This window comes from Tenrec ecaudatus, chromosome 10 (genome assembly GCF_050624435.1).
Source record: "Tenrec ecaudatus isolate mTenEca1 chromosome 10, mTenEca1.hap1, whole genome shotgun sequence".
NCBI classification, from domain to species: domain Eukaryota; kingdom Metazoa; phylum Chordata; class Mammalia; order Afrosoricida; family Tenrecidae; genus Tenrec; species Tenrec ecaudatus.
The window spans coordinates 46524625-46541590 of NC_134539.1; the positions used below are offsets into that span (position 1 = coordinate 46524625).

At 47.3% G+C, this 16966-nt stretch overlaps 1 protein-coding gene across 3 annotated transcripts in view; it reads right to left on the reverse strand.

Moving 5' to 3' along the window:
• Window positions 1-16966, reverse strand: part of EPB41L4B (erythrocyte membrane protein band 4.1 like 4B) — a 155024-nt gene that overhangs the window by 54338 nt on the left and 83720 nt on the right. For 2 of the 3 annotated variants that reach the window (XM_075559012.1, XM_075559013.1), the window contains exon 15: window positions 14886-14950. In XM_075559012.1, coding sequence (XP_075415127.1) covers window positions 14886-14950 — 65 coding nt within the window. Of the gene's footprint in view, window positions 1-10889; window positions 12494-14885; window positions 14951-16966 lie in introns of those variants that run through there. The other variant, XM_075559014.1, reaches the window with a different exon arrangement.

A 16966-nucleotide genomic window follows, 5' to 3' on the forward strand; every position in this document is an offset into this window, starting at 1 on the left:
ACTAATCATGGGACACACATACAAGCGCTCCTTCTAGCTCTGTCACCTCTAATGACTGTAACATGGCTTCTCCTTCTTGGCTTCTTACCGGTCTCTCCTTTCTGCCCACTCTTGCCTAACAGGAGTTACATGAGGAGACTTTCCTGTAGCCAGTGCTTTAAGAGCATCCCCCAATATCATCATTGGGGAGCCCTCGAGGGATGGTCTAACAAATGACCCTGCTCCTGTGAGCTCAGCTGCTAGCGGTCAAGACAACAGCTGGATTGGTGCTGATGCTGTCGGTGCCAGGAAGTGGGTCCCCACCCCTGGCAACCTTGTGAGTGACAGGATGAAGCAGTACCTGGTCCCTGTCCATCTGCGTGACTATCGGTATGTCTGAGTGCAAGGTTGGGTCTGTCCGCTCCTGTCCTCCGCATCTTGAAAGAGTCAGGGCAAGGCTTGAGCATGAGTTAGGAGCATTAACCCATCAGCAGACACCATCTCACTCACGCGAATGAAGGAATTGAAAATATCTGTCAATTTCAGAGTCAAGTTTGGGCTAGATCAATGCAATGCGCCATCTGGTAAGGGCAGGTTTTAGACATCCTCATGGCCCAAGCTTTCAGTGAGGGGGAATTGGAGCTGAACACCGAGTGCGTGTTTCTGAGATGGTGCAGACGAGCACTAATCTATGTTGGTATTCATGACTGCATAAGAATCTCAAGTGATCTTCTCTTCCCCAGTGTTTTAAGTTTTTGAGTAGCTCCTATTACAAACATTCCTGGAGGGCCTCTGAGGCCACTGAGCACCTGGCCTAATTGTAAGGGCTCGCTTGATTGCCTTTGGTCAAAGGAGACCCTACCTTCATGACTAAGTCTTGGGGTGCGGCTGGCTGAGAGGGTAGCAGGGCACCACATCTTCCTTTTGAGTCTCAGCTGCACAGAGTGGATGCTAAGCCAGTTTCTGTGCATTTCTTACAGAACAAGCCTACGGGGATGTTCCTCACATTATCCTAACCCTTTTAGGTGGGGGAGGTCAGATGCTTACAGACATCCTCCATGAAGGCAATCACTGCCCTACTGCTGTCTCCCCCACCACAGGGGTGGACCTGCTCCCTGCTGCTGGGGACAATGGACTATGTCTCCCTGAAGCTTGCAACCATTAGCTTGGTTCCTGTAGGTGGGGCTTACACCCTACTGCTAATGGTTCTTATGGAGATCCAGCTGCCATCCTGACTCTAGGATCCGCCCATCTTGTCACATGTGTACCCTCAATCCCTCCTCTTCCTATTGCGTGCATGTCCCTAGACCACCCCCTCACTGCTGTATAACATAGTGCAACCCCTTCCTGTGACATCTTTACCTGTAATCAGTGAGCTTCCACGCCCCAAGGTCTATAGGCCTGGGTTAGCAATAGAGATCTCTCAGACTCTCTCTTGCTGGTCTCTCCCCATCTCTCTCCTCGGCTCCCTCTTCTCCTGTTTCCCTTTCCCCTTGCCCTCCTTCCCTTCCCCCTCTCTCCACGTGGATGATCAAGTGGGGCTGAGGTGAGCATGTTACTATGAAATGTGTCTGACTCCATTACTTCTATCAAGTGTACAATTGTGCTTACTGAACCCGTGATTAGTGGTGGGGGGCTGGCTCCCCCCCAAACTCATACCACACTTGCCTCAGTTGAAGCAGTACGGGTCTTTTAAATTCTGTTGACATCCCCCAAATAAAACCTCTGTCGAGTCTGAGAATGCAGCTGCCACTTGGGATCCAACATTTTACTGGTTTCCTCAAAACAAAAATAAATCCACTCTTCCCTGCTCAAATGCTGCTGGTAGGCACCATCCAGTCGGGTTCCTCTCCGACTAACCATAGGAGGGTTTCAGAGTTTGTGGGGAAAGAATATGAACTTGCAACTCAATTTTTTCCTCTTTTGAAGCCTCCACAGGTGTGCAATGGGAAACACTGCCTGGTCGCATCCCATTATCACAGTCATTCCTATGTTTAACCGTCTGTGGAAATCCAGCTGACTGAGGACCTCCTCTTTTTGACTGACTCTCTATCGAATCCTGATCACATGAGCAAAGGACACGAGGGAAAGGCTTGTCATCCTTGCTTCTAGGGAGCATTCTGGCTACACTTCTGCCAAGACAGATGGCTTTTCTGGAAGCCCATGTTCATTTAATATTATTCACCAACATCCTTTAGAGACACCACTTTTCTTTGGTTCTTATTCCATTGCCCAGTGTTGGCATGCGTATGATATGACTGAAGATACTGTGGCTTGGCTCAGGTGCACGTTCAGCCTTCAAAGTGCCACCTCAGTGTTTTGCTTTGTTTTTAAAGCAATTTAAAAAGATATTTTGCTATGGATTTGCCCAATGACTGTCATTTGATTTGACTTCTGCTTCGATGGGCATTGATTGTAGATCCAATTAAAATGATATCCCAGACGTCATCTATCACAATGCTGTTTTTGGTTCAGCAACTGGATTTTTCTTTTACGCTACAATGTTTTCCAAACAGAAGGCAGTAAGTAGTCTTTGATCTTCACCAGTAAATGATGCACGTCTTTTTTATTTTAGTTAGCGAGCAAGATTGTCTCATTTGCATATCTCTATTGCTCATGAGTCTTCCTCCAATCCTGATGTCACATTTTCATCTAATCCACCTTGTCCTATTATTTGCTCAACATACAGATTGCAGAGGTCTGGCGAAAGGATATAAGGCTGGCACACACTTTCCTGATTTTAAACTATGAACTATTTCCTGGTTCTGACGGACAACTGCCTCTTGGTCCACGCACAGGTTCCACCCAAACACATGGAGGAGTTCTGTAGTAGCCATTCTTCGTGATGTGATTCATGATTCGTCATGATGCACAGGTCAATGCCTTCCTGGGGTCAGTAAAACATAGGCAGGTATCTTTGAGGTACTCTCTGCATTCAGCAGTGATCTGAATGACAGCAGGAATGGTAGCCCTCACTCCACGTCCTCTTTGGAGTCTGGCTTGGATTTCTGGCATTCTCTGCCAATGTACTGCACTGCAACACTTTTGAATTATCTTCAGCAAGTTTTTATTTATTAATGATATTTGATGACTTCTGCATTGTTTGACCATCTTTTTAAAATGAACATACATGGATTTCTTTCAGTCAGCTGGCTAAGTAGCTGTGTTCCAAATTTTAAGAGCAGTAAGTTTTTCAGCACTACATCCTCTGTTGAAAGATCTCAACTGGACCCTGCCAAGCCCTAGAGCAGCGGTTCTCAGCCTGTGGGCTGCGATCCCTTTGGGGGTTGAATGACCCTTAACCAGGGGTCACCCAGTTCTTACAAGTACCAAAATTACAGTGATGAAGTAGCAACCAAAATAATTTTATGGTTGGGGGGGGGTCACCCCAACATGCGGAGCTGTGTGAAAGCGTCACGGCGTGAGGAAGGGTGAGAACCGCTGCTCTAGAGCTTCGTTTTCAACCAGTGCCTTTAGTGCAGTTAAGACTTCTTTCTTCATGTTATCTTAAAAAATCATTTTATTGGGGCCTCTTACAGCTCTTATCACAACCCATCCATCCATCCATGTGTCAAGCATATTTGTACATATGTTGCTATTATTATCATCAAAACATTTTCTGCTTGAGCCCTTGGTATCAGCTCATTCCCTCCCTCCCCCCTCCCTTATGAGTCCTTGATAATTGATCATTTTTTTCATGTCTTACACTGACCAATGTCTCCCTTCACCCACTTTTCTGTTGTCCATCTCCCTGGGAGGGGGTTATATGTACATCATTGTGATTGGGTCCCCCCTTTCTCCCCCACCTTCCCCTTCCCCTCCTGGTATCGCCACCCTCATTATTGGTCCTGAGCATCATATGCTATCTTAATCATGTTACCTCCTGAAATAGTTGAATGTTCACTTTTATTTATTTTGCACAGAGACTGTGCATTCCTTCCGTTCTGTGTGGATGCTTCCAGCGTATTTCAGTATTTTGCTCATAGAATCCGTCAATAATTCAACTCAAGGTTTGGGTTTTTTCTCCGTTTTTTCCCCCCAATAGTTTGAGAATGCCAAGGATGTTCTTCTCGTTCAGTTTTATACCTTCAGGTCTTTGCACATTTCATCACAATGCTGTAGCTGGTCTTCTTGAACTACCCTTTGTAATCTGCTTTTCAGTTCTTACTTCCATCCTATCTTCATCCCTGAAGCAGTCTACATGCAAAAGTAAGTTTTAGAGTCTCTTGTGACATCCATCTTGTTCTTTTTAATCTTTCCTGTCTTTTAAATATACTTTTGTTTACTTCATGCATGACATCTTTGATGTCACACCACAAGACAACTCACCTCGTCTTTGGTCATTAGTGTTCAATGTATTAAAGCTGTTCTTGCGATGACCACTAAATTCAGGTAAGATAGACTCAGGGTGGTGCTTACTTCACCTTGAACTTGCCTCTCAGCAATTGCTGGTCTGGCCTTGCTCTGGCTGATAACATTGAGCTGTTCTATGACTCTTTCCACAGATGTAGTCAACTTGATGCCTGCATATCCCACCCAGCGAGGTCCATACAGTCACCATTTATGTTACTGAAAAAGGTATTTGCAATTACATTGGTCTTACAAAATCATCTCAATCTTGGGGTCATTTCTGTCACCAGGGCCCATTTTCCAATTAGCAGACCAAAGCCAAACTCCCTGCCACCGAGTCAATGCTAACTCACAGCAGCCCTGTAGGACAGGGTAGTGAGTCCTGGGAGTTTCCAAGACTACATTTATAGGAGTAGAACACTCCATCTTTCTTCTGAGGAGCAGCTGGTGGTTTTGAACTATCAAACTTGCAGTTAGCAGCCCAACTCACAACCACTACACAACCACGGCTCCTCTTCCAATGACCAGTCCTCTTTGTCACCAGTAATTTGGTTGCATGTCTGATCATTTTCAGGCTCCAGAGGAGATAAAAATCTTCAATTTCTTCATCTTTGGGATCAGCTATTTGTAAATAAATTTGAATGATGTTTATGTTTACTGGTCTTCCTTGTAGGGATTCCATGATCAAATGTTCCAGGGATTTATGGATGTCAGGGGTAGTTAAGAAGTTTGAGTGTAAAGTTCTCTATAAAATTCCAAATAAAGAAGAGGACATAGGTATTAAAAATCAATGCTTTTTCCTGGGCTATTTTTATACTGCCCACATCCCTTTTTAGATCTCCTGGGCTTGGTGTCATGCTGATTTTTACCTGAAGTCTCATCCAGAATTTTGCTTTTTAGAAATGTTAAATATCGACTCCTCCAAGCCTTCTTTCTTTACTTATTCGAAATGGTAAGATGACATGATTACTTAGACTTCATCAGCACGATCTTTTATTACAGAGCAGGACTCCGGATTAGGGTCTCCAGGGAGTTCACAGGAAATGCATTATAAATGGTGTTTAAATGAATGACCAAGTAGACAGCTGTGCTCAGAGAGAAATGCACTCGAAACTGAAACGGCAGCTTTTACCCGTCAGAATAAGGAGCCCTGGTGGTACAGTGGAGTGCCCATTAGGCTGTTAATGGGAAGGTCAGGGATTCGAACCCCCCACCCCTCCAAGGGAGAAAGAGGAGGCACTCTCCTATAAAGAGGATCCCAGCCTGGGAACCCCCAGGAGTAGTTCTGCTCTGACCTGGAAGGTCACAATGGCAGTCGTCTTAGCCATCAGAGTAACACAGGTAAAACAAGCAGTTGGCTGAGGCTATGAGCCTGCTGCCTGGGGAGACCACGTCACTGGCACTATTACTGGTGTACATGTGTACAGGGAAGATGCACGCAGGTAGGCCATCTTTACGGGGAAACTTCATTAGGTGTTATGAAATTAAATATGCACATACCTTTTGATGCAGTATCGGACTTCCAGGAGCTTACTCTACTGGTAGATGTGCTCAAGGAAACACACAGTATATACAGAGATAATAGCAAAATTGTAATCTTCCAGATCTCAAGCAGTGCAAATACACATTGATCTTATATGCTCATTGACATGTAGAGTAATTCTAGATTGACACGCTAGAAAATGCCAACAACGTTTGCCCTGGGAACAACGAGGGAGCCAGGGAATAAGAAGCTGGAGAGATGATGTAAATAATTTTAGTATCTTTGTGTGATTTTTTATTACTGTCTATATTACCAATTGAAACGGTAGAAAACACGCAGGTTCCTTTGTTGTTAACTTGGGTCTGCTAATAAATTTTTCTTTGACTTGTGTAAAACCAAATCTTGAACTGGGAACTGAGAAGGGGCTCTTTTTCAATTCTCTAAACTTGTGTCTTGGTGGTACCAAGCAGAACACATCCTCAGCCATTCCACCAACCTTGCTCCGTGTCAGTTCTGCCATCCGCAGTTTGAAAGACACAGTCCATCTCCCGCTTGGCCAGTTATTCCTAATATCCTCAAACGGAAATATCATTTCTATTCCTCTTTTTATCTTCCCTCAAAAGAGCCCCCTGATGCTTCGGCTCCGAACTTGCTCTCAGAGATGTGCCCTCCATTGTGTTCGTGTCATTTCATCTGAGCTCTCCTTTGGGATGAACCCTTTTCCACGGCTAAACTTAGATCATCTATCTTGACCCCCCAGCCTATGAGACACAGTCATTTCTTGAGCTAGATTTTTTAATCTCCTCCTCTGCACCTGTCCACATGAACATGCAAGGCTGGAAATCTCAAAATCCATCACAAGCTTCTCCAAGGTAATAGCCAACGGTGCAAAGCACAGTGCCACTCAATTCTCATGACAGTGAGATGTAGCTAAATTCCATTTGGAGACGAGGGGAATGAGGCCCAAAGGTTAAGAAATTGGCCCGAAGTCACATGATGGTTATTGTTAGTTGCCATGGTGGCCACCGGCCCCGTGTGAGCAGAGAAAAACTGTTTCCGAAGCTGTGGCGTCTGGATGCCACCTCAGATGCCGAGGTCTGTTTTGCTGGGTCCAGCCTCGTGACCCATTTGAACTTTCAGTTACTAGCCCTGGGCTCAAGCATTTGTACCACTGGGGCTTTGCCACATGGGTAGTAGGTGGCCAAAGTGGGGTTCCAACCATGTGAAATTCCAAAGCTTAATACATTTTATCTGATCATATAAAGGCAGTAGCCTATGCTATGGTGTCCGTGATTTGTTCCTGACGCGCAAATTTCCATCCGTTCCTCCACCCTGGGTTCTGAGCTTGGCACAGTGTTCCTATGGCCGTGCACACACTCCATCTTTGAGCGGAAAAGGCCACCAGTCCCTTGCTTTTGGATGGAGGAGCCCAGGAGAGACACGATGGGTCTGCGAGAAACAGGAGGGGCTGCGATGAAATGAAAGCCGGGCCTTGGTGGTGGGGTGGTAACATGCTGGGCTGCTAACCTCAAGGTCAGCAGTTCCAAACGACCAGCAGCAGCTCTATGGGAGAAAAAGGCGGCTTTCTAGCCCCATAGATTTAATCTTGGGAGGTTCTGCCCTGTCCTAGAGGGTCGCTATGAATCCGAATCAACTCGATGGCAGTAAAAAGTCGCTGGACTTCGAACCTTGTTGCCCCAAGAGCCCAAGTGCAAAATCATGCTGTGTCCACCTGTTGCTTTTTTAACATATGCCTACTTAAAAAAAATTGACCGATGAGAATCAAACTTGAACCATTAAAACAAGGACAAACATAACCCATGTAAGAAGCTGTACTTTTCCCAAAATGAAGCCCCGCCCCTGCCCAACTCAAACTCTCAGAAGGTACTTAAAAGAATGCACTCTCGAATTGCTGCCCAGCCACTGAAATGGAACCTACAGTGTACATTTTAATATGCTGTCCAAGTAGCTTGGCTCCCTAATTTTGAGATAAGTGAACCTATTTGTAGATTTATTGGGGATCTCTTCTTTTGATGCATGACAATTACATTTCACCTTTTAGGCAGCAGCCCTAGTGACGCTGTGAAGGTGGTGTTGGGCAGCTGACTGCAAGGTTGGTGGTTCCAACCCACCAGTTGCTCCACAGAAGAAAAAAGAGACTGCTCCCATGAAAACTTAGTCTGATAAACTAAATTAGGTTTCCTGAGTGGAAAATAACTGGGATTTTACCTTTTAGGTATGCCAAGGGCTTGATTGCAATTACTGTTTCATATTCTCAACTTCAACAGCTCTTTGCTTTTCCTCTAGGCCTGTCCCACAGGCCCTGCCTCTGTGTCTGCCCTTTGTCCCTTAGAGAAAATAAGGGCGGCCAATCATTTCAGGCTTATTTCGGGTATTTGCCTGGTACTTTTAGGGGAAAAAATAATGGAGGCCAATCATTACAGCTTATTTCAGGTATTTGCCTGATACTTTTATGGGGAAAATAACGGAGGCCAATCATTTCAGGCTTATTTCAGGTATTTGCCTGGTACTTTTAGGGGGGAAATAACGGAGGCCAATCATTTCAAGTTTATTTCGGGTATTTTCCTGGTATTTTAGAAGACTTGGTCAGTCAGAGAACTGACTCAGAGCCAAGCTTGAAACCTATTGATCCAAAGGGATCAATGTGGCTGCTCGGGGAGTTCTTTGATGAGTTCCAATTTGAAAAGACAAGCTAAAAATCAAGGGCAACAGAAATCTCTATCATTCATTTTGTTCAGAGTGGGAACCAGGCAGCTCTAATCACTGACCTGGAAGGACGGTGTAATATTAATAGGCAAGAAAGACAACGTGGCACTCACTCCCCCACTGTCCTCATTCGATATCCGCCACTGAGAATCCTATCCAGCGGAGATGGTGGGCCAAGAAATGGAACAGGAAAGGGGGGTGGGGGTAGGGCCTAAAGGCCAATTGCTTGCCATGGCTTCAGGGCTTCTGGTCCATATAAATTATATCGATCTGATGACACTCTCATTTCACTCAGATGTCCTATGGGATCACAAAAAATGAATGGATGACACAAGACCAGAGAGTATCCAAGTTCCCCAAAGTAATAAAGCTAATTCCATTACTTTTGGATTGAATTTGCTCGCAGATAAATGTCCAGATGAAATGATTAGCTTGTGAGCACATGGGAAACAACAGTGGATCAATTCAAACAGAGCGGTTCACTGGCCAATAACCACCGCACCCCTCCCTCCCATCTCTGCTCCTCTAAAAATGGGACAGTTGTGCAAGCAGGGTGACCAGACAGCTGGTGCTGGCGATGAACAAGGTTTGAGACCAGCAGGGTGTGTGTGTGATCATCTCTCACGGGGATGTGCGGGGTCACTGGGCAGCTCCACTAGAGCACCGATGGTAGATGGTGGTGGTGGTAAGGAGAAGGCGACTATATTGTGATGGGGTGGCTCTCCAGTTATTGATTAGATTCCAGGGTAGTGACCTGTTCAACATCAGCTCATGCAGGTTTGGATAGCTGGACTCACAAATGGGACAGGTATGAATCCCAGCAGGATAGGGTGTATGCGTTTAAACAGGAGGGTGTGCCACCGGGGGGTGCTGGGGGTAGGCATGGGAGAGCAAGAGAACAAAGAGCATGGAGGAATTCCAAAGGAAGGGCCTTGGACTTCATCCCATGGGGCAAGGGAGCCCAGGCATCAGACGGTCAATATCAGGTGGTTGTAGAAACATGGTGACCCCAGTGGAGTCCTGGTGATGTTGTGGTTACTCAGGCTGTGATTTGCAAGGTCAGCAGTTTGAAACCACCAGTCGCTCAGTGGGAGAAAGAAGGGGCTTTCAGTCCCATCAAGGGGCAGTTTTCCCGTCCCATAGGGTCTATGAGTTGGCAGCAACTTCATGGCAGGGGGTAAGTAGGACACAGAACTACTCGTGTGAGTTTGAGACGGCTAACTCTGTATGGGTATCATCTTGAGTTCCAGAAACCTCGCCCTAGTGACTGCTACAAGAATAGGCTTTTCAGGATCAGTCCGTTTCCGGGAAACCAGTAAAGACAGTTCTCAGCCAGAGAAAAGAAACTCCCATTAGAGCAATGTTGGTAAGGACAGAAAGGGCGAATCCAGATGCTGAAGAGAGCAGAGCAGACTCAGGAATTGCTTGCATACGAGTGGCAAACGGAGGAGTTAGGCAGAAGGGTACATTCTTAACCTTGGGTAGAAAAGAGAGAATTCAGGTTCAAAAGTATATTTTGGTGAAAGATGAACTTTAGTTTTTGACACGTGCAGTCTGAGGTTTACCTGGGACACCCAGGTTGAACTGCCAGTTTAAAATCTCAATGTAGAAGTCTAGGGCAGAGGCAATGGCTTCTGAATCCACAGCGCTATGAAACCCTGACAGGAGAAAGCCTAGGCAGATGGCAATAAGGGAGGCAAGCACAAGGACTCCCTGGAAATCATGCACATTTAATAGAAAAGGAAAGCCAGAGGGTTCAAGAAGGAGACTGCACACAGGACGGAGCAGCAACAGGAACGGCAGAAGACTGGGAATGTGTGTGCGCAGTCACTGTCACGCTCGCCGAGGAGGGCGACACCAGGACCTAAGTACCAGTCAGACTTCTTGGTGGCAGACAACAGAATCCACTCATTACTTTAAGCAGACAGGTATTTATTAAAGGGTACCGGGTGGCATACATATCCTCCAGGAAGGAACAGAGACAGCTTGGGATGTCTTTCAGGCAGGAACAGCAGCAGCAGCAGGCCAGCAGCAGGAGGAGCCAGCACCAACTCCACCGTCACTTAATCTGCTCAGCACCTGCAGCCAGGCACTACAGCCTTCGGAGCTGCCTGGTGTCAGATAAACCAAATGCCTGCAAGAGGGGCTGCTGTCCCCAAGGGCAGCCTCATCCTGGGATAATCTTGCTCCACGCCACCTAACGGAATGCTCAACCCTCAGACTTCCAAAAGCCGGCACTCTCCTTGCCTAGATCAAGCACAAAGGATGCTTCGGCTGCAGCAGCCACGGATCAACAAAATGAAGGTGGAGTCAAAATAAACAAGAATCATCTTTATTCCTTGGACACACATTTGTGAAAAGGTACCAATGAGATTGGAAGATGCAGAACACCTTTATTTGTATGCAGCACATAGGCCGAGGATGAAAACATCTGCTACAATGAAACACACCTGTAAACAAATCGCTTAGGAAGAAGTTAAAACTGGTAAGACTCCACTGTGCAAGGCACGAGGCAGATGCCTTCCTTCCGACTAGATTTGTGTGTGTGTTAACAGCAACAAAAAGGATCCGATGTTAGCAATAAAATACCTCTAAGAATATCAATACATTTTTTAAGGCTTAAATTGGGCCAAATTACACTGACACACATAAAAGTTCATTGATTTCATTTTTTTAGAAAATGGACAATGTATCCTGGCTAATCTATTATGAGAAGGGAAAAACGTTTGACTCATGGCTTGACATGGGTGAAATAAATATTTGGGGACAAGTGTTATCCTAAAAGACAACCTAGTGGTTTCTACAAAGAAGACCGGGGCAACGTCTATCCTGTTCCCTTCTACAGAGGGCATTGGCACAACTTCAGTAAAACCTTATCCACTTTGATTCATAAATGCATCTGCGATTACAGGTTGCTTTTGGAAAGAGTAAAATCTAGGATAAAAATCAGCCCCCCCCCCAATTCCATAAATTCTGAAAGCAAGTATTCTGGAATCGCGCAAGTTAGCAGCACCAATCATTAAGGCATTTTGAAAATGATTCTGGTCGCTGAGCAGCAACTTCTCTCAAAACAACTGCTATGCAGCTGATGATCAGCACACTCATCAAGACTCAGAACAAGCGGCTACGCAGGGCCAAGATATGCAACGCCAGGCCCCGTCTTTAAATAACAAGCTCCTAAGTTGTGTATCTTACTGAGTTCCTCAAAAACAGGAGTCCTCTCTCAGAGAAGCACATATGTAGTTTCCCTTTGAGAAACTTGGATCAAATGGGATCTCCTCAGCATAGAAAATTAAATGTTAATAAAATCACAGAGTTTTAGAATTTGACAGGAGCTCAGGGCTCGGTTAGTCCACGCACTCTTCTTAAATGGGAAAAACAGGCCACAAAGGGGAAATGCCTGGCACAACGTCAGCCAGTAGCGGAGGCCGGACCCCAGCAAACTCAGTCCCTTTGACAGTGCATGCTAAAGCTCTCTTCCCAAGCTTTCTGGGTTTTATTTGGTCCCATTAATTAAATAACAAAGAAACATCAGGCACATAACAATTCAATAAACACAGACTGTGACTCCAATACTAAAATCAGAATATCAAAATGATTCCTGAGCCTTTAACTACCTTCATTGTATTCAGAATGCAGCCAACAGCAAATTACGACCATCATCGTTACGGTATGTCAACTATTTACACTGACACGGAAAACACATGTCAGACTCTTTTCCAAACACATGCAAGTGACGCCAAGACATGTTTCATGGAATGGCACGGGAGTACAATGGAGAATGGACATTGGGATGCTTCAGTCTCTCAAAGGGCAGTCATGAGTTTATCTGGATACACCGTACTTGGCCTTCCTCCCAAGTTCTTCTGGTTCTGGCTGTGGACATACTCACAATGACTGCCATCTCCACCGGCCAGGGCTTTCCAATGCGACCTGTCATCCTGCACGGACGGCCTGTGCAGTTTGCAGAGTGAACGGTTAGTGGGGCGGGGATGGGAGAAAACCCGACAGGTGAGTGAAGGGAAACCAGCGCGAGGACGTGGGTGAGCACAACAGGGGCAGGGTGAATGGGGACGGGGGGGAGGGGGCAGGGTGAATGGGGACAGCTGACATGCAGACATGAATGGTTTTCCAATTGTGTGTTTCTTAAGCGTCAGATCCTATGCCAACTTCCAAGTGGAGAACACACTGTCTGTGGTTGTGTCTTCCTTTTCCTCAAAGGGCAGGTGAAAGGTGAGAAGGTGTCTTTATCGCAGGACCTGTCTTTTTCGCGCTAAAGTGCACTGTGAACACACTGGCCACCTTTGGGTTGGGTCAATGAACTGTCTTTCATGGAATGGTGTAGACAATGCTTCTTGGGAACCAACTTGCTGTTGGGTTGCCTCCAACTCATGGTAACACCTCCCCCCACCAACCCCTACCCCCACCCGTGTCAGAGTAGAACTGGGCTCGAGGGGAGGTTTTCACCGGCTGATTTCTTCCAAGTAGATTGCCAGGTCTTTCTCCCGAGGTACCTGGGTGTGAAGTGAGACGGCCAACCCTCCAGTTACCAGCTGAGTGCATCAAAGGGTTTGCAACCCGCCCTGGCCTCCTCAAGCTCTCAAACCCGCCCTGGCCTCCTCAAGCTCTGCACAGTTTGTTAAGATGTAAGCTACTGGACACCGCCCCTCGGTGATGCTGGTCCACTACATCCGGGTTGGGACCCAGAACTTTAATTGCTCTTAAATCCCTAGGTGATGCTGATGCTGCCAGGAGGCAGTGTCACAGAAGACCACGGCTCCGAGCTCGCCTCCAAACTCCCTTTGTGAAATGCTGGCTTCGTTATGTCCCAGAAGGAAGCTGATGGGACAGACCAACCCCCTGCCATCAATTTGACTCTGACTCACAGTGACCCTTTAGGACAGAGGAGAACTGCTCCCCGGGGTGCGGTACTAGACCCTGGAAAGCTCAGTGGGAGCAGAAAGTCTATTCTTTCTCCTACAGAGGTGCTGGCAGATTCAAACTGCTGACCTTGCGGGGTAGCCTACTCCCAGTTCCACCCCCAGGGCTCCTCCACGGGTTTGAAACAGTTTGTAAAAGGATGTTTCATAAAGCTATCTCTTCTATAAATCTCTTTCAATTCTCATGCCTGATCATATACTGGAAGGTTCCCCTGTGGGGCAGGGAGCTAACGGTTGGCAGTGAGGACCCATCACACCTTTCCTGGGGAATAAGAGGAAGCAGCCTCGGACACCCTGTGCAGCCGCTCTGCGCTGTCGTGTGGGGTCGCCATGAGTTGGAATCAACTCTATGCCAGTAGGCTGTGACAAAAAAACTGCTTTTGAAACTCAGAAATATTTGGATTTATTACACCAGCCGCCTCACATGCTTTAAAAAGGCACAGTAAAATTCAGTATTTATGACAGTTAAACAGCTGCACTGTTTTCTTACATTATCCCCAGCCACCAAGGGCTAATTTCTCTCACTTGTCTTTCTCTAAGTGGGCTTTCTTCCATCCCTCCATTCTTTTTCATGGTGCAAGCCCAGGGACCTCATCAAGAGACAACGTAGGGCAAACAACTCACCAGCTGTGCTTTAGCAAGATTTTCCACACATAAACATCAATGAACTCTGATCTCAACCGATACAAACCTAGACTTTGAAAGCTCTCGAGCCTAACTCCAAATGTAGTGTTACGGCTGTCAGTTTATTTCCGAAGACCTCGAGCTGGTCGGGGGAGGGGCTGGCAAACTAGAATAGCTTTGGGGTCACCTCCCACTGACCGCCTGCTTTTGTAAGTAAATTTGATAGAAACAGAGTCATGTGCATTTATTTGGATGTTTTCTATGGCTGCTTTTAAGCTCCAGTGACAGAACTGAGACGTTCCAACTGTGACCAAATGATCCTAACGTTGAATTAGATGGCCTGGGACAGAGTCTTGTGTCAACCCTTGAGTTAATAGAAAAGACCAACCACATGGAAACCGCCATCCACTGACTGTGTGTGTGTTTGAGACTTAAAAACACCCACCATTATCACCACCACAACCACAAGACTCAAACTTTATGCAAATGAATTCTACAGACAGGAAAACGACTTTAGAAGTTTGAGATGCCATTCCTAATGCACAACCAACCAACCAACTCCCAGGTTAGGATTATTGAGAAACTCGGTTCATTTTCCTCTCCTAAAGCAGAACTTGTGAAGACTGGACTCATCAGTGGCTTCCTCTTCCTTGTCTGTGCAAAGCAGCAGTGTCGACCAGGACAGCGCAACAGTGGAGAGTGGTTCTCATGCAGGGGGCAAGGAGAACCTGTGCAGCCCAGGGAGCGAGTGTCAGAGGCTGGCTCGGGGGCCCGGCACTTACCTTGTATTTGGAGAGTGAGGGTGCCACCGCGGCTGGCTGGGGTGGCCATGAAGATGATACTGAGGCTAGAAGTAAGACACCACACTCGTTACTCAAGGGCCTTTCCTTCAACGCTTTCATTTGCTTTCCCCCTGCCTGGCAGTCATTCGCCTGCGGGGGCGGAGGGGTGGTGAACAGAAGGGATTTCGCTAAACCCTAGTTAGTGGGGCGAGAATTTCCCAGAGCCATCGATTGTCCCGCTGGCTGCCCAGAGGCTGGGCACCGAGCACAGTGCCTGTCCTCAGAAAGAAGGGGAGAGCGCTGAGTGGCTTTGAGAGGCGTTAACTAGTATACCCGGTGGGCAATGCTCACTGCTCCCAGGGAAACAGACAGAAAGTTCCAGAAAAGGGAGTGTGACATGGGATTTCCATTCAAGATACAATTTTTTGTCCTGGTTGAACATGATGACAGCCATTTGTAACAGTTACATGGGCACACGATGAAGATGGGAGGGCACGATGCGTGGGAAATCTCTCCTTCTCCCTTGCGTCTGTAAGAAAACTCACTTTCCAAACTAGCAACATGGACGACGATAAAGTCTGATGAACCGGGAGGGAGGGAGGCAGGGAGGCAGGCCAGTGGGAAGGGAAGGGGAGGGGAGGGAAAAAAGGGGTCTATTTTCAGATGAGAAAATCAGTGCTGACATGTGTGACTCACAGAACCCGATTCAGGGTGCGAACACAAATTCAGTCAGGCTGGGCAGCGGGTGGCCTATCCAGTTCTGGCCTGCAGAGGGCAGCCGTCTGAGACCTTGCTCTGAACCATGGGCATTTTCAAGAGGAAACTTTCTACGGGGCAAATGAGGGGCCGCTGGTGGTTCAGGTGGTTGGAGGTCTGAGCATCTGGGAGAGATCCGATGCCTTGCTTCCTTCAAGGCGACGGCCGTGGAAACCCGAGGAGCATACGCTACCCTGCTGGGGTGCTGGAAAGCCTCCGTGATTTGGGCTTGACCTCAGAGCAACAGGTTTGGGTTTTTTGCTTTGACTTTGAAGTCATGACCGTCCTGCTACTGTCACCTTTGAAAGCATGTCTTCCCGTCCTCTCCTGCGACCCCGGCCAAGCGGCAGAAGCTTCCCAAGCTGCAGAGCCAACAGCCAAACACACTGCCCTCAAGTTGACTTCCGCTCACAAGGCGACTGACCCCGGAGGACACAGCAGGCTTCCCAGGGCCTAATCCTGATGGCAGCGGACCACCACCGCTCTCTCCCCTAGAGAAGCAGGTGCGAGCCACTGACCTTTGGCTTAGCAGCAGAGAACTTCACCACTGTGACACCTTGGTTGGGACAGTGACCTCGATCTTTCAACAGTGCCTGTCAGAAAGCTAAGTCTGCAGTCTCCAAAAGAGCCAATGGCAGGAAACAGGAATCTGGGGGAAGCGGCTCAGTGGCAGCATCTGAGAGCGGGCCAGGGCTGCAGTTCCTTCTGAGGGTGCAGAAACCCAAAGGGACCCCCCTGGTTTGCTTTGGTCGCCCAGCCAGGCACAGAACATAGCTCCGACAACTGGGTCTTCAACTAGAGAGAATGCCTCACCCAGAACTGGGCCCTCTACTCTAATTCCAATCTTCAAACACAAGCGAAGCAGAGTCGCTGGAGAAAGGCGGGTAGGGCATCTTATGCATAATGACCTGAAGGACATGCTGGAACCTTCTCCTGCCTCCTTTGGTATGCTACACCCAACTCTGAGCTTGTTGGTGGGTATTGTTGAGTCGATTCCAACTCCTGGAACTGCCGCTGTCAAGGAGAACTGCAAGGCTAACAGATGGTTCTTAACGGTGACAGTTCTGAGCCCCTAGAGGTAAATGGAGAAGCCAGTGGCATATGCCACAGTGCCTGCAGGTAGTTATCCTTAATGAAAGGGCAGAGAAGAGGGAAGCCAATGTCCTTGAATTCCTGGGACTGTGCCAAACAGGGAAGAGCTGTCCCTCCGCCAATGCCAATTGCATCCCCATTGAAGACACAGCATCCACCAGTTGCCGTTGGCTAACCCCACTGCCAGCCTAGTGTGAGAAATGTCGCAACACACGCCTCCTCCCAAAACCCTG